General features: G+C 47.9%; 1 protein-coding gene across 5 annotated transcripts in view; it reads right to left on the bottom strand.

The window, feature by feature from the left end:
• Positions 1–311: 311 nt before the first annotated feature.
• The window catches only part of LOC110503805 (dual specificity tyrosine-phosphorylation-regulated kinase 1B), a 77,613-nt gene continuing 53,834 nt past the window's right edge, over positions 312–24,090 (bottom strand). For 2 of the 5 annotated variants that reach the window (XM_036970397.1, XM_036970377.1), the window contains exons 2-11: positions 11,160–11,305; positions 9,315–9,434; positions 8,338–8,526; positions 6,737–6,884; positions 5,932–6,218; positions 4,636–4,782; positions 4,393–4,554; positions 2,935–3,253; positions 1,495–1,598; positions 312–1,347 (exon numbers count right to left, since the gene is read on the bottom strand). In XM_036970397.1, the coding sequence (XP_036826292.1) occupies positions 586–1,347; positions 1,495–1,598; positions 2,935–3,253; positions 4,393–4,554; positions 4,636–4,782; positions 5,932–6,218; positions 6,737–6,884; positions 8,338–8,526; positions 9,315–9,434; positions 11,160–11,222 (2,301 nt within the window). In that variant the 5' untranslated portion in view covers positions 11,223–11,305 and the 3' untranslated portion in view covers positions 312–585. The remainder of the gene's footprint in view (positions 1,348–1,494; positions 1,599–2,934; positions 3,254–4,392; positions 4,555–4,635; positions 4,783–5,931; positions 6,219–6,736; positions 6,885–8,337; positions 8,527–9,314; positions 9,435–11,159; positions 11,306–24,090) is intronic. The other 3 variants (XM_036970380.1, XM_036970383.1, XM_036970390.1) reach the window with 3 other exon arrangements.

Here is a 24,090-nt window from a genome sequence, read left to right as displayed (position 1 = left end):
CTCTTACTCTCCCTCTCTTACTCTCCCTCTCCCTCTCCCCCTCTCCCACTCTCCCTCTCTTACTCTCCCTCTCCCTCTCTTACTCTCCCTCTCCCTCTCCCCCACTCTCCCTCTCCCCCACTCTCCCTCTCTTACTTTCCCTCTCTTACTCTCCCTCCCTCCCTCACTCTCCTTCTCTCCCACTCTCCCTCTCTTACTTTCCCTCTCTTACTCTCCCTCCCTCCCTCACTCTCCTTCTCTCCCACTCTCCCTCTCCCCCTCTCTTACTCCCTCTCTCCCTCTCTCTTACTCTCCCTCTCTTACTCTCCCTCTCCCACTCTCCCTCTCTTACTCTCCCTCTCTTACTCTCCCTCTCTTACTCTCCCTCTCCCACTCTCCCTCTCTTACTCTCCCACTCTCCCTCGACCTTCTCCCATGCAAAACAAAACAAAACTCCTGTGATATTTCACAAGTTTGTCTCTGTAACTGTATGTGTGGCCGTATTTGTTCCAAACTCAAGAGTGTATACTGTGTATGTATGCATGTTGAAATTGTAATGTTGTCGTTGTTAAAATTGTATGGCTTTTGGAATTTGTTCAAGATTTATCAAGAGTTGGCCGTGTTCTGACCACCGCCTCCTCCACTGCCGCACACACCCATCATGGTGGACTCCTCAGAGTCCGGCCTCCCCCCACCGCCCCCTACTCCCCTGGGTGGGGGCCCCCCGGTGAGCATCCCGCCCCCGACCACGCTACCCTGGGGAGGGTTGTTATTGTTGTTACTTCCCGGGTAGCATGGGGGGATGTATCCAAGCCCGGAGGCAGCGACCAAGCTGTCCTGAGAGGCTGGGGGCTGAGCCAACTGTTGCTGGGAGCCGGCGGGGGGCGGCTGGGGGGCCATGACCGTCCTAGTCCGAAAGGCAGAGAGGCCCAGGTGGAGGTTGGAGGAGCCGTACTGGCTGGAGTCCAAGCTGGATGGGGGCGGCATGATGGAAGACTGACCCAGATGGTGGTGGTGTGTGAGGCTGAGCTCGATGCTGTCCGGCATCTGTGGGGAGGAGATGGGCATCAGGGGCTGGCCCTGCTGGCCCTGTGAAGCCTGGCCCTGGGGCTGGTTCCCCTGCCCAGTCTGCCGCAGGCCCCGCCCATTGCCGTGGTGACCGCCGTAGATGGGGTGCGGGTGGTGGGGTTCCATCATGCCCCCGACGCCGCCGCCTCCCAGGAAGTGGCGTGAGTGCTGGGTGGCCGCCGGCTTGTGCAGCAGCAGCTGGGGGTATGGGGGGTCGCCAACGCTACTGCCGCTGTTGGACAGGGGACCCATGCCCCCCTCTCCACCCGGCCAGAGGCGCAGCTGCTGCTGAGATGGAGCCTTGGCGGTGGGGGGGAGGAAGAGAGGTCATCGTTAGAAACAGAGAATGCACAATCTACAGTATATCATGTATAGAGGAAGAACATGTTGTTCCATGTGATGAGATCTGAGACATCAGAGTGAGGTCAGGTTTAAACCTCTGCTCACCTGTGGACTCTGCATCTCGTAGTCTGAGTGAGTAACTGCACTGTTGTAGTACCGGTTACTATACCGGTAATTCCGGTTGTCATTGGAAGAACCGCTAGATCCACCTGGACAGGGGGAGTAGGGGAAGAGAGAGGGAGTAGGGGAAGAGAGAGGGAGTAGGGGAGGGAGAGTAAGGGAGGGAAGGAAGAGTAGGGGAGGGAGAGTAAGGGAGGGAAGGAAGAGTAGGGGAAGAGAGAGGGAGTAGGGGAGGAGAGGGGAAGGAGAGGGAGAGTAGGGGAGGGAGAGTAAGGGAGGGGAGGAGAGGGAGAGTAAGGGAGGGGAGGAGAGGGAGAGTAAGGGAGAGGAGGAGAGGGAAAGTAGGGGAGGAGAGGGAGAGTAGGGGAGGAGAGGGAGAGTAGGGGAGGAGAGGGAGAGTAGGGGAGGGGAAGTGAGAGTAGGGGGAGAGGGGAAGGAGAGGGAGATTAGGGGAGGGGAGGGAGAGTAGGGGAGGGAGAGTAGGGGAGGAGAGGGAGAGTAGGGGAGGAGAGGGAGAGTAGGGGAAGAGAGAGGGAGTAGGGGAAGAGAGAGGGAGTAAGGGAAGAGAGAGGGAGTAGGGGAAGAGAGAGGGAGTAGGGGAAGAGAGAGGGAGTAGGGGAAGAGTAGGGGAGGAGAGGGGAAGGAGAGGGAGAGTAGGGGAGGAGAGGGAGAATAGGGGAGGAGAGGGAGAGTTGGGGAGGGGAGGGAGAGTAGAGGAGGAGAGGGAGAGTAGAGGAGGAGAGGGAGAGTAGAGGAGGAGAGGGAGAGTAGGGAGAGGGGGAGTAAGGGAGGAGAGGGGGAAAAGACACTCGGTCGGTCAGAATACACAATAGTTTTGTTACGTCAACATACTGACAGTCCATCACTGCTGGGACCATAACCTGTTGCTGGGCTGCTGAACATGGTGCTGTAGCTAAGATGACTAGCTGTTGCCATGGTGAATGGGAGCTGTAGCTGTGGCAGAGGAAAGGCCGCTGAGGCTGAGCTGTTGCTATGGTGACGGTGTGCTGCAGGCTGTAGGGACTGAGCTGCGGCTGAAGTGACTAGGAGCTTGTTTCTACGGAGACTGTGTAGCTGTTGAGAGAGTGAGGGGCTGTAGGGGCTGGCTGAGATGTAACATTGAACCACCATCACTATGACGCAGTAGACTGCAGTGTTCCCCCGAAGACTATGTAGGTGGGAGGGATCTCCCAGACAAGATCCTTTACAGTACTGTACTAACCAACACGGTTTCAATGGACTTTCAATAGCTCTCAATCTAAGGAATCTTGGTGTTTTTTACAAACATAGGGGATAATTATCTGGGGGAAATATGGGATCAAATAAGCTGCCCATGTTTAGTTTGCTCTTTTGAGGTTTGACCTCTGCAGATGTTTCCCCATGCAGTGGACTGTGACTTATGGTAAGGGTATACTGTATACTAACTGCTGTGTCCCGTACCGGAGCTGGAGACGGAGCTGGTGGTGGAGGTGGAGTGGCTGTGGTCCATGGCCGGGCTGGTGGAGGTGGAACTGCTGGTGTTAGTGCCCTCGTCCGTCGTCTTCTTGAAGAAGTTGTGCTGCAGCGCATAGAAGGGCGTGATGCGTGTCTTGGGGTCGTAGTCCAGCATGCGCAGGATCAGGTCCTTGAACTTCAGGTAATCGCAGGGAGCGTGCCCCTGCTCTCCGCCCCGCCTCCCGCCAGGACCCCCGGTCTCCACCCCCAGGATCTCATGGAGCCGCCGCGTCGCAGGAGGCTTGTACTCCTGAATAGGGAGATAGAGGGAGTGAGAGAAGGGGGAGAATGGAGAATATGGATGCGGGGAGGTGCAGAGAAACACTGTTGAATTCTCATTTTCTTCGAGGTAGTTTTAGCGACTTAGTTATTATTATGGTTGAATTTCACACATGCAAGCATGCATGTTGTTATGACGGTGAAATGGTTGATGGTCAGTAGAATGCATATTATGAATGGATAGACTCACTATTAGGTCTACTTTATTTACATAACACCAAGCCAGTGATGAGAAGCTGTAATGAATGAGACCAACATGTATCCTTACATGCTCTCCGGTCTAAAGACCATCAGCTCCTAGTCCTAAAACTAACAATAAGTTGTCTTATCCTGCACTATATCATTCACTTAACTCCTAATCGTCTAGTGAAAATACATGCCAACACCCATAGGTGTAAACCCGTGCTCACACACCCACACAGGTGTGCCTGCCTCTGGGGTGAGATGGCTGATCCCCCACCATCTCCAATCCCTTTTGGACAAAGTTAATTAACCTCTGATCCAAACTTTTCTCCCCCTCTTTCTCTCACCTCCAACGTAACCCAGGCCTCTCCCTTTGTTCAACCTCCAACCTCTATCTTATTAAGGGCTATGTAATGCTTCTGATACACACAGAATAATGGAACGATAAGGACCTTTCTAGACAATTAGAGAAAGCTTATGTGACGAGGGGTTTTACGGTTTAGATGATGATGACTGGAGGAAGATGCTGAGGACTCAGATCTCCTTCCTAAGAATTGGGAGTTTAGGTTAGAAATGAGAAAAGGGAGAAAATACCTATTCTGCACAAACTACTTTCCAATATCAAGCTAACCCTCCTCCCCTTCCTTTTCCACCTCGGTTTTCTACCCATCTCTCTTTCTCTATCTACGGGTGAATGGTTAATACAAGTAGGTTCGTTGAGAATTTGCCTCTAACCACTGACACTTGGTTCAAATATCTTTCAATCCCCCTAGCAGTTAAGTTTAGGCTTGGGGGTAAGAGCAAGGTAATCTGATTCAAGATCTGTGGTGTGACCGGGGAACTTGAACCTACTGCGTTGTGAGTGACAGGAGGGATGTGGTTCGGAGATGAGATGAGAAGATTAAGTAAGAGCAGAGTTTTACTCACGGAGGCCGAGGGGTAAAGTACCTTCTTTATGTCCTTGTTCTTCTTGACGGTCCACAGACCGTCGGACAGCTTGTCAAAGTACTTCCGTGCTTTGGGAGCCTGATCCAGCATGTGGTTGGGAGGGACCCCCAGCACCTCCACTATCTTATTCATCTGATCCACCTGGAGAGAGAGAAACAACAGGACAGGTCAGGGACAGATTCGGCATCAACACCCAATGCTGTGTGTGTTCTCACAGCCTACCTCGTTGGAGCCGCTGAAGAGGGGTTCTCCTGTGTGCATCTCCACCAGGATGCAGCCCAGGGACCACATGTCAATGGCCAGGTCGTAGGGCATGCCCAGCAACACCTCCGGAGATCTGTAGAACCGACTCTGGATGTACTGGTAGATCTGTGGTGGAGGAGAGGACGGAGGGACAGAATGAGGTGATATAAGAAACAAAAATAGGTTGAAAAAAAAAGAAGAGAGAGACGAGGGGAGAAAATGTGATGAGAAAAGATAGAGGTATTAGCTCCAGTATGTTGGTTACAGCAGAACAGAGCTGTGGCCCTTTAATAACATTTCTAATCTAAATTAGAGCACACTCACTGGTGGAGGGAGACAGGATGGTGGTGGAAGTGGTGCAGTGACACCGTTTATCCACACGGGGCAGGCCAAACTGAGTAGAAATATCTAAACTGGGTGCAGCAGAGCCGCTGGGATTCTATACTTGAGCACTGTAGTGAGGCCCATTTCCTCATCTTCCCAAGAGTCCTCAAAGACGTGCTGTGAATGCCAGTTCTTATTCAACCTGGCAACGGCCTCCCTCCATAGCTTCCCTCTCCATGTCTATTTACCCTCTGCAGAAAACTGAGCTCATTCTCTTTTGAAACGGGAGAGATGGAATCATCTGTGGGCTATTCCTGCTCTGTCCCTCATCCATCCATCCATCTACCCCACCCTTCTCTTCTCCCTCTTCCTTAGATATCCAGAGGCATTAGCACACAAATTATACATTTTTAGAAAAGGTTAGTATACATTGAACGTTTATCTGGTTTACAAAAAGCTCTCTCTTATTCATTCTACCTCTACCATTCCCTCCCTTCCCCTGCGTCTCTATCCCCCCCAATAGCTCCCTCCTCCCTCCCTGCTCCAATTCTCTTCTCCACCCAACACCCCCCCCCCCCCCCCCCCCCGCAGCATCTAGAGGGGATATAGCATGCATTAAGGGCCTACTATATTAAACCACAGTCGACTGCTGATGCATGCATTGGTTTAGGTCGATCTTAAATATAATACACAGAAGCACGCAGATACCCAGAAAAATTCACAAAGGATCCATTGGGAGTGGTGAACTGCAATGCACTGATTTCAGGAGTAGACTGTGTATATTGATGTGCTTGGTAAGGTGTAGTCCTCCCTCCCCTTGCTTCTCCCTCTCTCCTAACCCAATGGTGTTCTCTCCTCAACACCCCTCCCCTGACCCCCACCCAGCACATGCATTTGGTTCATTAGGGTCTTCTATATCTCTGTGCTTGGTTAGTCAGCTAGTCTCCTCACCCTCTGGCCTAGTTGACAAGAGCTGCCAAAGTCCACGATCTTGATGGCGCTGCGCTTGGGGTTGCACAGCAGGATGTTCTCGGGCTTGAGGTCGCAGTGGATGATGCTGAGCTCGGGCGTGGCCAGGAACAGCAGCGCCGTGCACAGCTGCTGGGCAAACTTTCTGGTCAGGTTGAGAGAGACGCCGCGGAAGTTGGTGTTGCGCAGGAGGTCGTACAGGTTGTAGGAGAGAAGCTCGAACACCAGGCACAGGTGGTTCCGGAACATGAAGTGCCTCTTCAGGTGGACTAGAGGGGGAGAGGAGAGAAGAGGGGGGAGGTTAGTAGGGGAAACAGTATACTGCAGTAACCTATCTGGGTGCTCTGCTCTACATGGGTAGTGGTTGAGGTGACTTCCAGAGTGACAGTGTGCCCTTGGAGTGGAGGTGCTTTGACCACATGGAAAACAGCTCGGCCATATAAACGCCATCTATTATTATATTATTGTGTGTCAATCACCTCGCTCAGCGCTATAGGAGCTTAGTGAGGTAGAGGTGATTCTGTGACAGGTTTATCATTGCGAAGGCTACTGGATTGATATATATGTAGCATGATACTTATACATAGGGATATATGAGAAGTAGGGCATTGGTCTATATTTCAATTGAGACGTTAAATGTGGAGCAGGTTGCATGTGACATCAAAGAGGCACAGTATCAATTAATTTTAGTAGATGGTATACATGCAATAATGCAATAGTGTTAGATCGTAAGTGGGGCTTAAAGCTGTGTGTGTGTGTGTGTGTGTGTGTGTGTGTGTGTCCTCACCTATGTAGTACTTCATCTCGGTGTCGTGTTTGTTCATGAGCTCCAGCAGTCGCAGCTCTATCTGGGCCTGGTTCAGGAAGGCTTTCTTGTTCTTGATGATCTTGATGGCCACCCACTCCTGCTCGTGGTGGTCATAGGCTTTCACCACCTGCGGGATGGCAAAGGTCACAGATCAGACAGGCAGCCATGTTGATTGTAGCATTTGCAGGTGGTAGGGGCCAAGGCAAAGCTCCTTCACCAAACAAAACATATTCATTATCCCTCTCCTCTTTCCTCTTACCCATTTATTCTCCTCACGTCTGTAGACATACTTCATTCACCCCATGTAACTCTTCACCTTACATTTTTAAAGTGTTTCTCCTCTCTTTTCTTCCATCCTCTTCTTTCTCCCTCCTCCCCCTGACCTATCCTCCCCCCACACCCTGATCTATCCTCCACCCTGACCTATCCTCCCCACACCCCCTGACCTATCCTACCCCCACCCCCTGACTTATCCTCCACCCTGACCTATCCTCCCCCTACCTCCTGACCTATCCTCCCCACACCCCCTGACCTATCCTCCCCACACCCCCTGACCTATCCTCCCCCACCCCCTGACCTATCCTCCCCCACCCCCTGACCTATCCTCCACCCTGACCTATCCTCCCCACACCCCCTGACCTATCCTCCACCCTGACCTATCCTCCCCCTACCTCCTGACCTATCCTCCCCACACCCCCTGACCTATCCTCCCCCACCCCCTGACCTATCCTCCCCCTACCCCCTGATCTATCCTCCACCCTGACCTATCCTCCCCCTACCCCCTGACCTATCCTCCACCCTGACCTATCCTCCCCCCACCCCCTGACCTATCCTCCACCCTGACCTATCCTCCCCACACCCCCTGACCTATCCTTCACCCTAACCTATCCTTCACCCTAACCTATCCTTCACCCTGATATATCCTCCCCACACCCCCTGACCTATCCTCCCCCCACCCCCTGACCTATCCTCCCCCCACCCCCTGACCTATCCTCCCCACACCCCCTGACCTATCCTCCCCCCACCCCCTGACCTATCCTCCACCCTGATCTATCCTCCCCACACCCCCTGACCTATCCTCCACCCTGACCTATCCTCCCCACACCCCCTGACCTATCCTCCACCCTGACCTATCCTCCCCACACCCCCTGACCTATCCTCCCCCACACCCTGACCTATCCTCCCCCACCCCCTGACCTATCCTCCACCCTGACCTATCCTCCCCACACCCCCTGACATATCCTCCCCACACCCCCTGACCTATCCTCCCCCTACCTCCTGACCTATCCTCCCCACACCCCCTGACCTATCCTCCCCCACCCCCTGACCTATCCTCCCCCTACCCCCTGATCTATCCTCCCCCTACCCCTGATCTATCCTCCACCCTGACCTATCCTCCCCACACCCCCTGACCTATCCTTCACCCTGACCTATCCTTCACCCTGATCTATCTTCCCCACACCCCCTGACCTATCCTCCCCACACCCCCTGACCTATCCTCCACCCTGACCTATCCTCCCCTATACCCTCTCCCCACTGACCTGCCCTCTCTATACCGTCTGTCCCCCATGTCCACTGACCTGCCCGAAGGAGCCCTTGCCGATGAGCGAGTCAATCTCGTAGCGGTCCAGCCACTTCTCCCCGTTCTTGACGATGTAGTCGTAGTTGTCGTCGTCGTAGCCATCGTTGTACACCTTCCGCTCCTTCTTAGTGCTCGAGTCCTCCGGGGGCACCTGCTGGGCACGCCGCTTCTTCTTCGTGTAGTACACCTGGACACAGAGGAGAGGAGATGGAGAGAGGAGAGGAGATGGAGAGAGGAGAGGAGATGGAGAGAGGAAGGGATGGGCGGGAAAAGAGAAAGAGGGGTAAGTCACTAATGTTTCTTATTTTGCCACACTACTGTTTGGATAGATCTCGGCGGACCAAACCAATGATAAAACTGATATCCTTCACTAGTACATCAGTTTATGCTAATGCGGTTACATATACCTAGGGTTGCAAAACTCTGGTAACTTTCCAACCGGGATTTCTGGGAAACCAGCGACATTTGGGAAAGCAACCAGAAATTTGCAACCATACATCTAATGTTTATACAAGGGGTGTAAAACGAATTTTGCCCTGGAGGCCTCATTTGGTCTTCAACGAGGTCCAGAGGGCCGCACTGAAAATTGGTTATACTTCCTCGCCGTCCATTTTGCTAAAAAAATTCCTCTATCCATCGTTTTGGGAATTCTGATGTTCCCTGACTTGCCAGCTTTTATTTAAGCGATAAGCGAGCTGGACAGTCAAGAAACGATATGAATGTAGGTCATATCATTTCTACACAGTTTTGATTAGTTTGTTTTTCATTTGAAAGTATATTGAGTCCTCCCCACAAAAATATTGAAAAAATAAATACAAATAAAAACATATCTATTTTACTCAAACCACCCGCGAACTGGATAAGCTGTGAGGTGATGTTTCCTGCAGGAGTCATGATCTCCAGGAAACATCACCTAACAGCAGCAGCAGAGTCCTGTAGGACCTGATGGCTGGCTGACACACACACTCCACTCACCTCATTGATGTGCTTGTAAGTCTTGATCAGATCGACAGAGAGTTTTCTCAGCGGTGCGCTGGCGGGATCTCTAAAACTTGGGGGGATCCTCCTCTGCAGTATGGTCGCATCAGACAGCACCTGGAAGGGACAGGTGGTGAGGGGAGCCCCAAAACTGGCCAAGACAACCCTGCAGTATTCTAACTAGCGGTAATTAGAACTAAAGTAAATAAAGGTCACTATACAATGTGAGTGGCAGGAGTAACTTCCAATGACATAACTGTGGATGTTTGAGTTAACCTATGTATACAGGCAACACTGTTGCTTAGCCACAGAACAGTCTATCAGTGATGGTAGTTGTAGTTGCTTGTCAATAGAGTACAGTACCAGTCAAAGTTTGGACACACCAACACATTCAAGGGGTTTTCTTTATTTTTTACTATTTTCTACATTGTAGAATAATAGTGAAGACATCCAAACTATGCAATAACACATATGGAATCATATAGTAAACAAAAATGTGTTCAACAAATCCAAATATATTTTATATTTGAGATTCTTCAAAGTAGCCACCCTTTGCCTTGATGACAGCTTTGCACACTCTTGGCATTCTCTCAACCAGCTTCATGAGGTAGTCACCTGGAATGCATTTCAATTAACAGGTGTACCCTTTTAAAAGTTCATAATGGAATTTCTTTCCTTCATTATGCGTTTGAGCCAATCAGTTGTGTTGTGACAAGGTAGGGGTGGTATACAGAAGATAGCCCTATTTGGTAAAAGACCAAGACCATAAAATGGCAAGAAAAGCTCAAATAAGCAAAGAGAAACGACAGCCCATCATTCCTTTAAGACATGAAGGTCAAATTTGGTCTGATGAGTCCAAATTTTAGATTTTTGGTTTCAACCGCTGTGTCTTTGTGAGACGCAGAGTAGGTGAACGGATGATCTCCGCATGTGTGGTTCCCACCGTGAAGCATGGAGGAGGTAGTGTGAAGGTGTGGGGGTGCTTTGCTGGTAACACTGTTGATGATTTATTTAGAATTCAAGGCACCATTAACCAGCATGTCTACCAAAGCATTCTGCAGCGGTATGCCATCCCATCTGGTTAGCGCTTAGTGGGACTATCGTTTGTTTTTCAACAGAACAATGACCCAAAACACACCTCCTGGCTGTGTAAGGGCTATTTGACCAAGAAGGAGAGTGATGGAGTGCTGCATCAGATGACCTGGCCTCCACAATCACCCAACCTCAACCCAGTTGAAATTATTTGGGATGAGTTGGACCGCAGAGTGAAGGAAAAGCAGCCAACAAGTGCTCAGCATATGTGGGAACTCCTTCAAGACTGTTGGAAAAGCATTCCTCATGAAGCTGGTTGAGAGAATGAATGCTAAGAGTGTGCAAAGCTGTCATTAAAGCAAAGGGTGGCTACTTTGAAGAATCTCAAACATATTTTGATTTGTTTAACACATTTTTGGTTACTACATGATTCCATGTGTTATTTCATAGTTTGATGTTTCCACTATTGTTCTCCAATGCTGAAAATAGTAAAAATAAAGAAAAATCTTTGAATGAGTGTGTGTCCAAACTTTTGACCGGTATTGTATGTGATGCTGACGTGTTTGAGGTTGTGGATGTATATTACAATCCAACAGCTTCTCATTATGTCCATTCAGTATGTGATGCTAATACCTCCGTGCACGTGATGAGTTGTGGGTGTGTATAGCGTCAGTATAAGGGTGTGTGTGTATAGCATTGGGTGTGTGTGTGTGTATATATAGCGTCAGTATAAAGGTCTGTTCCTAAACAGAGTATTATTCTAAACAGAGCATTAAGGAGTGTCCTGTGAGGGCGTTAGCCGCTGGGTACCTGCTGCTGTTCAGCCATGGAGTGGATGTTGCTGAAGGAGGGGTGGCTGTGCTGGCTCGACATGGTTGGCTCAGCGGGGGAGAAGCCCAAGGCGGCAGGCTGGCAGAGGGTAGAGGAGGGGGGCTTGCATCCTGAGCTGCTTCCACCTTCGCAGGATAGACGGAGAGATGGAGGAAAGGGGGGGAAAGGACGAGAGAGAGGGAAAGGTTTTTAGAAGCAATACATCGACATGAAGCTTCCTAACTCATCATACATACACGGGCACTGCCGTGGGTGTGGGCACGAGCACTGCACTGCAGAGGAAAAGCACACATGTGCTCTCTCACACACCCTTCTTGGCTGTTCTTTGAAGTCACACACATACACCCTATCAAGGATGTAGAGCAAGAGGGTGGGGTGGCTACTTAGTAGGGTACCACTCCACAGGGCTATTTAGCTCCCTGCCAGAAAGACCACACAAATAATGGTGGAGTGAAATATCTCTATGCAAGAGGGTGTCCCATTTCAGCAGAATCAGCATTAGCGCAGGTCAACCTGACAAAGCCAGTGTGTCTGTCTGTAAGTGAGAATGTGCATGTGTGTGACAGAGAGAAAGATATAAGAGACCTTTGTCAGTAGTCCACATTGACACGCCTCAAAACCAGGACATTTCCAAACAGAACTTTCTCTCCAACTCCTGCTTTTATATGAAAAGACAAAAGGAGAGGTGGCTTCTCACAAAATATAGAAGATGGAACTTAACCAAACCATTTTTGTTGCTGAATGTTGTGAGCACTAAAATCTTCTGATTCCATCAAGGTAGCTAGCAAATATGGACAATGAAGGGTTAGAGCTTCAATGGGACAAACCACTGTGTGACAAGACTGTTGCATCATCCTTCCCAAAAAAATGACGAGTCACTGTTTAGTGTGCTGCTTTGCTTTCTCATTAAGTTCCACCAGACTTGTTTTTTCTGTCAGAATCCCAGGTTCAATTTGACTGAGATTCTCTGCAGTCTTGAGACTTTGCTTTGACTGCAGTTTGACTGCAGTCGAGCTAAAATGGCTGGAACACAGCAGGCTTGGTAAGAGCAGTCGAGGGTGGTATTGACAGTGCCGCACGCTCAAGCCTGATTTCCACCAATGCCAAGACACAGCAGTTCAGACCGCTGGCTCCTGGGTAAACCCTGGCCTCCGCAGAATTTTGACCTCTCTCACTAACTTTGCTAGAGGGGGGCTGGTCGCTTGTACAAAAACCACAAACATCCGCCAGTGGCTCAGCAAACCGGCCTGGAAACTCATTCCACTGGCATTAATAAACACATACGGAGTCAGACTACACTTTGACCTAGTTGTGGATGGTAGAATGTTTAAGACAAGACGTTCATCCTGGTTGTTCTAGGTTAAAGTTTGAATAAAAGTTTAAGTTTAGACCAGGGTTTCCGTTAATCTGTAGACGGCTTTTGGCAGATATTTATTTTTATTTTTTTAAAGCCGGTGAATAAAATTGGCGCCAGCCAAAACAATGCAAAATAATGATTTTTAGCCTATTCATTGATGGAAATACCCGTCGATGGAAATACACTTGACTGGTCATACTTATCGGTCTATTGGTTAATTTGCATAATTTAGTGGAATTAAATTGGCGCATATACAGTATATTCGTTATGTATCATATTTATCACACGTACAGTTTACAGATACAGAGTGGAAAATCTGTCAGACACCGTCTCAAACAGAAAATGCATAGGAAACGAAAAGAAGGCTTCATCAGCGTATCACACACCATTTTGCAATGAGCTGGAGAAAGTACGCATTTTGAAAACATATACTTAATTGTTTGAAACATGAACATTTTACTACATATGAGGCATGTTTTACCTTGCCTCAAAGTAGCCTAGCCAAAATCAGACCATATGCGAGAAAATTATTTATAGCAACTTTTCTTTCATTGTCCATTAGCCAAAGCACAATACTAGTCCTATTAGCAACCTGCGCAAGGTTACACATTAGATATCCCTCTTTCTACATTTCTAACAGATATTTCCATCTCTGTCACATGAAACCACTCGCATGTGCAGTACGCTTTGCTAACGGTGTTTTCCCATGAATTGCATTATGGAACGAACATTCTCGCGAAGCCTATTACCTTGTGCGCATTGCTGGGCTTAAAATGTGAACTAATATTTGATCAACATTTGAAGCTAAGCGTTTTGATCGGTTGCATCACTCATTTTCATGTAGCCTAGACCTACTGGTTGTATGAATTTGGGATCTTTCGTTCCACAACTGTCCCAGAATCTGTTTGGAATGGGCTATTTCTTTCTCGACAAACTGACCAATATAACATGTAAACTTTTCCACTATGGGGATAGTAGATTGACAGGCTAGTGATGTTGCTGCTCGTTACTCTTCTTGTTGGCCGAGGAAAAATAAACGTGCAGTTATTCTAACATCTTCAAAGTGCACGTCAGAATTCAGTAAGAAGGACGCACATCGTTGTATACTCAACTTGTATGTTCTGTTAATATTAATTACCATAATGTAAAATGTGAATTCTGTCATTCTGAGCACTGTGGGTGGATGCCCTAATCAGGTTATGCATCCAATACACATGGGTCCGGTAAATCTCTCAAATGTCCAGTTAATAAAACATTCTGACGGTCAAAAGTCTGTCCGTCTCCAACTCTGTTCTTCCCTCCAGATGTGAGTGTAACAGTATAACTTTAGACCGTCCCTCGCCCATACCCGTGTGCGCGAACCATGGACCCTCTGCACACATCAACAACAGTTACCCATCGCTCCTCAAAAGCCGCGGTCCATGCAGAGCAAGGGGAACTACTACTTCAAGGGCTCAGAGCAAGTGACGTCACCGATTGAAGCGCTATTTAGCGCACACCGCTAACTAAGCTAGCCGTTTCACATCCGTTACATGAGGAAGATTAAAAAGAGGACATGGGGCACCAATGACCTTACACTACTGAACAGTACCAACAGCATGTCCTGTTCAATAATTTGGTTACTTATAGTGCAAAACCCTTTCAACACAACCCTTACAGTGCAACGTCCAATTGACCACCTTGCTAGTGTCCTGCCAGACCAACAGATTAAGTGCATGTCTCCGGTAAAGTGCAGAAAGAAGAATATGAAAAAAGGGGGTATATAAAAGTGATGAGATATTTCACAGCCAATGCTTTTATCACTGGCTTTTAAAGTGAGGAATAACGGGGGTGAAATTTATCAACGACACATTACAACTTGAAATAGCCCGCCGATCAATGGCCGTAGTTTAAACAATGTGCAAAACAGCACGTCTGAGCACCATCAATCCTGAGGGGTGACTGCACGCATTCCCTCCTATTATAGGATGAGTCCCAACACCGACATCAGGAGTGGGCTGAGAAGGAAGGAGGAAACATTACATACGCCGACTCATCTCAAACTGCTTTCTGTCTCAGCACAGATACAGAGAGAAACACTCAGACACAAATATTTATAATATTTCTTATTGCTGTTGCATTGTCGAGAAGGAACCTGCAAGTAAGCACATTATTGAACAATGTACGTCATGTGTATCCTGTACATACGACTAATAAAACTTGAAACACACACATTATATCTCCGGTACACTAATAATTCAATATTAAACTGATTATGGCAGTAGGCGGATAATGCAATTGTCATGTAAAAACACCTTACTCTGCTCATCTTAAAACACCCGGTTTTCTGAGCAATCTTTTTAATTATTAGGACACTTGAACACCGACATTCCAGCGGTGTCTTTGATCTGCGCATGTGCTAGCACCAGCAGAGCGGGCCTCCCTCTTTAGCCCGAGTGAAGTGTGTTTGGAACACCAATATATGCGTTTTAGAAGTCGTTTTCACATACAAATTTTGTCCAAACTCTAAATGTGATATGCTCGCTGTGGTATAAGATTTATTTCCAGGAAGCCTGATCTCAGATGTGTCCATGTAAACAGGATCATTATGGAAATCCTTCTTCTTGCAAAGCATGTAAACAGTTTAATCAAACTATTATATTAATCTGACTATCCACAATAATCGCATTATTGTGAGCAGGTAACCACACTCACACCAGACCTGTATCCAGAGCTTACAGTGTTACAGTTAATCAGCCTTTCAGATCAATACGACCACGTTCTACAGCAAAGACTGTTTAATAAATCTCCAGCATTGGCCATGCATTGTGAGAGGTTAACAATACAACACAGTTTAAATTGTTAAACTAAATAGGACAGCTGCACCTGCAATGTTGTCATTTTCTGCTACAGTAATGACTGTAGATGCACTGGGATCAGAATTGCGAAGAAAACTGTAGAAAACCGGTCTACAAAAAACAGAAGAGGAATTTCATAACGCACGGAAACTGCTGTTGTTATGAGAGGCCTTGTTCTGCCCTGGCCTCAGTTGGGAGGGATATGACGATAGTTATGAGGGCTATCTGCCGAGCACTGAGAAATGTCACACTGTGCCTTTAAATGCTGAAGTGAACACATTGAGAACTTCCTGAGTGTGACACCCCCTTCCTCTCTGGCTGCTCATTGGCTGCTAGTATCCAAGGGCTGGGCGGTGAGGTCTCTATAAATAAACCTGGTAGCTTGTGCTGTATCAGCAACCCTTCCCACAATGCAGCTCTCACCCTCCCTCTTCCTCCTCTATTTCTCTCTGCCTGTTACCTCTTTCTCTCTCCCACCCAACCGGCCAAAGCACTCACACAAATGTTGTCTCTAATGGGGCTGGATATTAATAAAATATAGTAGGTAAGGGCACACAGCCATCTATATACAGACACACAGGTGTACTGCACAGGGTAGAATTCATCCTCACTTATGCAAGTGTCAAATCGGACTGGGTTAAATATATACAGACAGGGGTGTCTGAAGTAATCATTTGCACCAATTAACTGTGCATGGACCGTGAGGTATCCCACCACACCCCTCTACAGCTGACAATCAGTGTGTCACCATAGCAACAGACCATCCCACTATCTGTCTCTAAGGAACAGGAAGGAAATGGTGTGGGGGGGTGTAAGCTGAACCCACCGTCCCTCCCCCCGCCCCTGTCCGTGTTGGCCCCTCTTATACCCTGTTAGGGTAACGGGAGTAGTGGTGCCACCAAGCCAAAGTTGGACACAGGGCAAAAGGCAAGAGGTGGTGGGGGGATGGAAGGAGAGAAGGGATAGAGTGTGGGTAAAGAGCTAGGTCTGTATGCTTCAAAGCAGAAGGAAGCTTTTTGGCCACCGGTTTCCCACTGTTTAAGTCACTGGTGTCCATTACCCTCCCACTCATGCAACGACACTGTGGATGCCTGGCTGGTACACTGACATACTAACTACACACATTAACACACTCGCCGCCACAACACGGGCAAGGAGGACCACCGTCACCTCTCCAATGTCCGGTCAGGATCTCCAAGCTCTCATACAGGCACACCTAACAGAGCCAGGTAACAGGCAGGTAATGCAGTACCGTTAGAGCTCCCTCTGTGAATGGTAAAATCACCTTGAACTTTGAAGACAGCAACTCAATGCTGCCAACAAGTTACTTCTGTGTTTAGAACAACAGTAAATAGAACACTTTCCCTGTCGTCACGCTGACGACAGCCAGACTACTTTCCTGACTAACCTTGTCCATTGTCAGTGGTCACAAGAGAAGGCACCACAGTCAATAGAAAGTTACAAAAGCTAAATCTTCTTCTAGAACTGTCTCTGAGCTGACCTCGTGCAGGGTGCAGACCCAGCGAGGGCGAGGGAGTGTGGCAGGGGAAGCTAAGCCCATGCCCTCGTGGTGCCCACTGTGTCTGGGCCAGGTCAGGTCACTGCGGACACTCATGCTCCTCTTTCCCGGCACAGCCGGCTCGCTGGCACTGAGGGACAGGCACAGCTGAGACACAAATACTGCGCACTCTGACACTGGGCTTTCAAGCCCAGACTGTGAAAGAGGGGGTGTGAGAGTGAGGGAGAGACAGAATGTGTGTATGCAAGACTGGCTGCTTGTACATCATGAATATGACATTCCATCTGTCAAATTCTATGTCATAATGTACCTGTGTGTCCCTCCACATGAAACCTCTCTAGTTGTCCAGAATCTCAGTATGTCCCTCAGTGTAAAGGCTCTGGACCCTCACTGTACTGACCCGGACCATTAGCTACTTCTCAAAGGTCAAATGTCACACTCTTGCTTCCACATGCCGGGCAACAATCCAATCAGGACACAGCGGTAATGTCCGCTTCCAGCCTGCACTGCCCGACATGATTGGTGCATCAGATCATTGTCATGACATGACTGGCTTGTACATCTGGTCATTGTCAATCACTGGACTGAAAATACAACCACCTTGGCTTCGGATACAATCCAACAGGATGAAGACAGGCCAGAGGGAAGTACCTATCATCATATGACCACAGTATCACAGTAGTTTGATAAAGGAGGAAATTCTGGAAGTGTGAGCCATCCTACGGAGTGAACTGACTGCAGATTAGGCTTATAAACTGAGTCCAGGTCAGGAAAAACTCCTTGTCCTCCTGGTGACAATCTCCACCTGCCAATGCCCAGACACCAGCTAAACCTCCTCATATCACTGGCCTGCTCACAGCGCCGGCTGGCGGGCGGCAACAGAGTGCTTTATTTATTTGAGAGCAGCCAATGCTCTTCCTCATTTCCTCTTGACCACCCACACACTGACTGTGCCTAACACGTCTAGCAGCAAGGAATGGAGCGGAGGGGGGAAGGGGGGCTGGTAGGATTCTCAGGAAGTGAGAGATGTCATCCCTGTGTCTGGCAGTGTGAGTCAAAGTGGAGCAGGAGGAAACAAGATTATTCATCAGAACAGGAGCGGGAGTGATGTCTCACCCCACACGCCCCAGTGATCCACAGAAACCTAAGTGCGTCCCTCGAGTGGAAGCGTCTGTGTTTGGGTGTAGCTGAGAGGGAGGAGGGGTCCAACATGCAGCCACCCAAAAGGTCTCTGAAGACCAGCCACAGTGTCAAACAGAACACTACATAAAAGACAATTATAAATCCTTTACTGCTTCAAGTAACAGGTACATGACTCAAAAGTCTCCATGAGGTGTAATTTCACAGTGTCATCAAACTAGAGTTTCCATGCCAGCTTCCCCATACCTGGTCACCCCCTCGTACCGACCCCTCTACCCCAACACCACCCGCTACACCCCCAATGAACTTTATAGACAGTCAGCCCCCCAAAGCTGAGTCAGACTGAAAGCTATAAATAACAACCATCTGGGTCAACCTCTCTCATCAAACAGTGACACTGGTAAATTGAGCGCTCACACAGTACATACAAATATAACTAAATCCTCTCCCAAATGTAATGGGAGAGGAAGGCCGACGACAGCCCTGGTACAGGACGATTTGTGGCCGTGGTACTTTCTGGGCTCTGGCTTGACAACTTCTACTACAGAGAGAGAGCTGGTATGGATGAGGATGTGCTTAGTACCCAGCGTTTGATGTATTGTTTTTATTAAATATGTTTCTCTTCCTGCTGGCCAATCCAAATGCCCATCTTGTCAGCAACGACTGAAGCTAATCTGCTGCCTGAAACCCCTGATGGCACAACAGAAGGTATCAAACACACACACACACAATGTTTTGCAAGCTTTCCCATTCCTCTCAGGTCAGGCGGGCATGTTTGGCATCGTTGCCAAAAACGTAGCAACTTACAGCATCTAAACCACTCCCTTAACCAACAAGTTTCAAATGTGACCCAAAGGTTCTCATCCCCCTTTTAGAAGGGCTTGTTCACATCTTAGGACGGCTGCAGGTTCTCCTCAGCTCTGGACTAACTCATTAGATTGACCAGCTCTAATCGATCTCAGTGTGATCAAGCTCCTTTGGTGGGCAGCAGCCTGGGCATGTCAGCTCCTGTAGACGCAGCAGCTATCCATCTAGTCCTGCCTGCCAACAGGAGAGGTCAGTCTGATTCTTCAGGTGGAGGAAGCAGAGGGGGAAGAGTTACAACTCACCACTGAGGTGTGAACTTACATACAGCCTCGCAAACAGCCTATTTTACATATGAAAGAACAAGAGAAAGACAGAGAGAGGAGAGAGTCAGAGAGAGAGTGAGAGAAGCAGGGGAGAGTTTGCTTGCTAAATGTTTTATGTGCTTTCAGTGATGGAAGTGGCTGTGTCAGCGTGGATACTGTGAGTGATGCGCAGCAGGGGAGAAGCCGGGGGAGGAGGGGTGCAGAGTGTGTGGGGGAGGGGGTTGTCTGTCAGAAGATGTGGGACTGCTGGGGCTGCGGGTACAGGCTACATGCACACTGAGCTCTGCTTCTGCTGCACAATAACATGTTTTCCTTTCAAACTTGCGTCATCAAGGGGGGGGGGGGGGGGGGGGGGGGGGGGGGGGGGGGGGGGGGGGGGGGGGGGGGGGGGGGGGGGGGTGAGAGGAGGTCGAAGGGGTGGTAAACTAACACAATGTATAACTTAAAATTAAACCAAATTGTTTGCACTCATGACTATTGCAATCAATTCCATTTTCAGACAACTTAGAAGCAAAGCAAATACTTCATGAATGTATTGTATTGTTACAAATCAACCTGCAAGGTTGCTAACCAACTAGCCTGCTAACGTTAGCCCTACCAGGCTGCTAACGTTATCTTAGCACTACGAGTCAGCCAGTTGCTAACAACAACTGGCTTATAGCTACATTAAAGTAAACCAACGTTTTATAAACACATAACGCCATCTAACCAGTTATTAAAGAATGTTAGCTATTTGCAGTTATCTTATCCAGCAAGCTGGACAGCTAACGTTAGAGAACATGCCGAAAAGTTGACAAAAACAAAAAGGAGAACAGACAAGCCCTCTTCACGAAGGCACTAGAGCCTGCCGTGTCCATTGCCGTACATGCCCCATCTACTTCTTGTTTACATCATACTTCCTGTGATTGGTGGATTGTAGGTCACCACCGCCAACACATGGTCTGGAATTGAATTAAATGCTAGCATGGCTACTGGCTAACATTAGCCAGTTTAAGATAGCTACTGAGCTAGCATACCAACTCAGTAGCACAGCATAGATCCTCCAAATGACTGAGAAATAGTGCATTCTGGGTAGTTTAGAAGCTATCCAGGAATAAGGTAATAAATACGTAATAACCCAAAAACATAACTATGTTTGTACTTGTTGGTAACCATGACTCCAACTAAGTTACTATGTCTTTGACCACACTGTGTTACATTGGTGAGTAAAAACTCATGCTTCCTACCCTTTAACGTATTTAACTAGTGTGAAGCGAACCCCCCCCCCCCCCCCCCCCCCCACACACACACAAACACTTAGCCTACGTACTCGCCTCCCTAACAATCTCTAGTCCACACATCCCTATTGCTTCATCACCACAATCTAAAAGTCACAGCCACAGAAAATAACAAACTTACTTTCCCTCTTAGCTACAGTCTGAGGGAGATGGAGGGGAGAAGCCTAAAGGGCCATTTTGACAGACCCCCCCCCCCCCCCCCAACCCTGTATACCAGCTCCTCCCAGCTAAACTACAACAACAACAAGGATACTCAATCCAGACTGATTTATTGGATGGCGCATTTGTTTACCTCCACATGACACCAACTTCCACATGAATCACATTCCACAGAGGGGGACAATCTCAAGGGACAGCAGCTTATAGAGCACCACTCCACCCACCACCTCCTCTACACCAGAGGAGGCTGGTGGGAGGAGCTATAGGAGGACAGGCTCATTGTAACAGGCACCTGCCACTAACTGTAACCACACCAAACACAACACAGTCCAACAGGCAATACTGTCTGGGGATCTTGTTAAAAACACAGCAATCAAGAGCATTGATTGCATCACTTCAGTCACATTCTTGGAGTGGGGGAATGAATGATAACTTCAGTATCTTGTTTACTGGAAAGTCAGAAGGATAAACATGACTCAACCACAGTAAGCAAGGGGACGAGACGTTTCACCTTTAGACCATAAATTAGCACAGGAAACAAACAAGATGAAGGGGGGGAAAGGAGCAAAGTGCAGCGGTGGGGACGTGGTGTTTGTGTGACTGCTTCAGATACCGCTGCTTTCAGTCTCACAGTCCAAACTCCACTAACCTGAGATTATTTTTATTTCCCCAGCTCTGATATGGCCCTCATCTTCTCCCTCTTGTTCTTCTACTTCAGGAAAAGAAGCTCCCACCATGCCTTTACCTTTGGCCTTAGGCCTAACTATTATCATATCTTCAACATTTCCAGACAGAAAATAAATGAACCAGACAGAATGTCACACTCTTTCTCAAGCATGTTACATTTCTCTCCAGCATTTTTCAGACAGTTAAATCAAATGTTATTTGTCACATGCTTCGTAAAGAACAGGTGTAGACTAACAGTGAAATACTTACCCAGTTACTCAGGGCCCTAAAATTAAGTTAGTAACCTACACATGGCCGCTCAGCCCGCACCACACTGTGAGGACGGAAATAGGCAGCAGAGAACGAGTCAGTTGGATACTGAGATAAAAATAACTTAAATTAAAGGGGGATATAGCTGAAAAGTCACCCAGATATGTGGGTATAAAGACTGCTCTTTCCCCTCATGTCTCACAGAGTCTGATACCTCTTAAAGTCCAGAGAGGAGCTTCGAGTTACAATTGACAACTACAGCTGTGCGTTGATTTACAATTAGCCTGCTAAATCGCTGTTACTAGGAAGTGATAATGGCAACAATAAAAGTTATGCACTCAGCTGTAAACGTGGACTCGAAGTGTCACCATCTCCCTACCCCCCACCAATAGAGATAGCAATATTAGGAGTGAGGTCTGGCCAGTGAGAAATACTTATGGTTGAGGGGAGGCGGGGCGACGAAATGTCGCACCGCCTCTGTTGTTGATAAAGGGCTTGCAACCATGCTATGACAGACAACAGTAGGTGAGCTAAGTTTCAATGTAACCCCCAGACACCGTGCCCACTTCAGTGGCGGCTCACTGTGTCATGAGTGGGAGTCTCTCAGCAGGGGGATGGGAACGACAGGCCAGCGAGGGACACAGACAGCCCTTTCCTGAGCCAAGCTGCAATCCAATTTAAGGCTTATGGGGAGAACCTGCATTAAACTACTGTACACTAAGCAGTCTACAAGGTGAATCCCGTCAGCTATTCAACAAGTGTTCTCCTCGTGCTTCACTTTTCAACCCAACCTCTCCTGGCCTCTCAGCCACATGCCGATAACTCGCTTACGTTTGATGGGAAACTCCTGAGATAAATGGCACCATGGAAAGCTGTGACCTTAAAATAAGTGCTACAATGTCAAGCATCAAGGGCACAGCCATGGACAAAGTGCATGACTGACTGATTGACTGTCTGACCAATGGCGGTGTCAGTGCTTCCCTGCTACCATGCAGGACCAGCTGGTCAGACTGGGATCAGTGGGGGATGGTGGCTGGTGTGGTCGTCCTCACAGAAGCTTTAGATTGCTTGTTTGAAAACTTTTTTTTAAATGGGCCAATTAAGTCATTTATATCTAAAGAGCATTAAGTGGATAAACGATTGACGGATAATTGAATTCCCTTCTTGAGCCAATGCCAGAACTGGGCAAGAATGGGAAACCTTTACACAAATAAATAATCAAATGAAAGTATAAACAGAAGAGCATTACAAAAACTGGACAATTGTCTCCCTAACTCAGTATTCATTCATGCCTTCATCTACCCCCATCCCCAACTCTCCCTCTACTTCCACATGTATTCTTCCGCCCATTGAATAGGCATCACCATCTCCACTAGCTGCTTCCTGTACTAACACAGACCTGGCTGTTCACTTCCTGAATGTCACCACACTAAGGTATCTTTGTCATTAATAAAACAGGCTACATCCTCTGTAATAACACAACAATAAGCCTGGTGTTCAAAAGTAGTTCCAACCCCTGCACCTGTAGGTACAGGTGTTGCTTTTGATTGACCTGTATTGAACCAGCAGGTCCAGACAGTGAGAATCTATCTACAACAGTCAGATACTGTGAAACGTGACAGAGCATAAGATGTGCAATTCCCCAGGGGCAGGGATTCTGTGAAGCACTTGACTTACACAGCAACAACATAAATCTGTCATGCTACTCATAAAATAAACTGTGAATTGCCCAAATGTCAAATATTATGTAGCCCTGTGAAACTTTAAGGGAATCTCCACAACAGAGGTGATACAAACATAACCTGAGAATTAAAAACAATATGCATCAGGCCCCTAGAAAAGGATAGGACAACGATAGGCCCCATCACAGGCTTTGAGGTTTAACACTCAGATCAATAAAGTTGTTTTGCAACCTCACACACACACACACACACACACACAGTGGAACTCCCAGCTTTGCTAGGATTTCCCAGCTGCCATGGTAAAACACGCTGAAGTGTGAACCACATGACTCTTACAAGTAGAGCACAGCTGTGCAGAACATAAAAGGCATGTGTCCATCCATGGAAACACTAGGACTAAAAGATCAATGGACTGCAGTAGTAACACCTGGGCAACAGTACCCTTGAAAGGGAATGAATTTATTCCCACAATTGTTTGAACAAGTGGCTGGAGACAATTGTGGGAAAGGAGAAGGGGAAAGGGGGTTAGGGTCTCCGAGATGGGACTTCTCTAGGTGGGGTTTGCTTGAGTTTTTGTGATGAGCATTTCTGGGAATCCTGATTCTGTAATTACATCATTGTTATGCCAGTAACAAAACATTACAATATTTGTATTAGTTCCATTCTACTACGTTAAAACATGTGTATGCTATTCCACCGAAATGCTCTACAACAATGATGAAAACTGTACTTGATGCATCCATGAGAACAGTAGTAGGACACCGACCAATGGAGCTTCAAGTTTAATCCTCCGACTCTTATGGAAATAATGGATAGGTCTTTCCCCCATTCTCTCGCCCTCCTCTCATTACGTCATCACTATAATGCTTGCTT

The sequence above is a fragment of the Oncorhynchus mykiss genome, chromosome 3, assembly GCF_013265735.2.
Source record: "Oncorhynchus mykiss isolate Arlee chromosome 3, USDA_OmykA_1.1, whole genome shotgun sequence".
In the NCBI taxonomy this organism is placed as follows: domain Eukaryota; kingdom Metazoa; phylum Chordata; class Actinopteri; order Salmoniformes; family Salmonidae; genus Oncorhynchus; species Oncorhynchus mykiss.
This window is presented reverse-complemented; position numbering and strand designations above follow the sequence as displayed.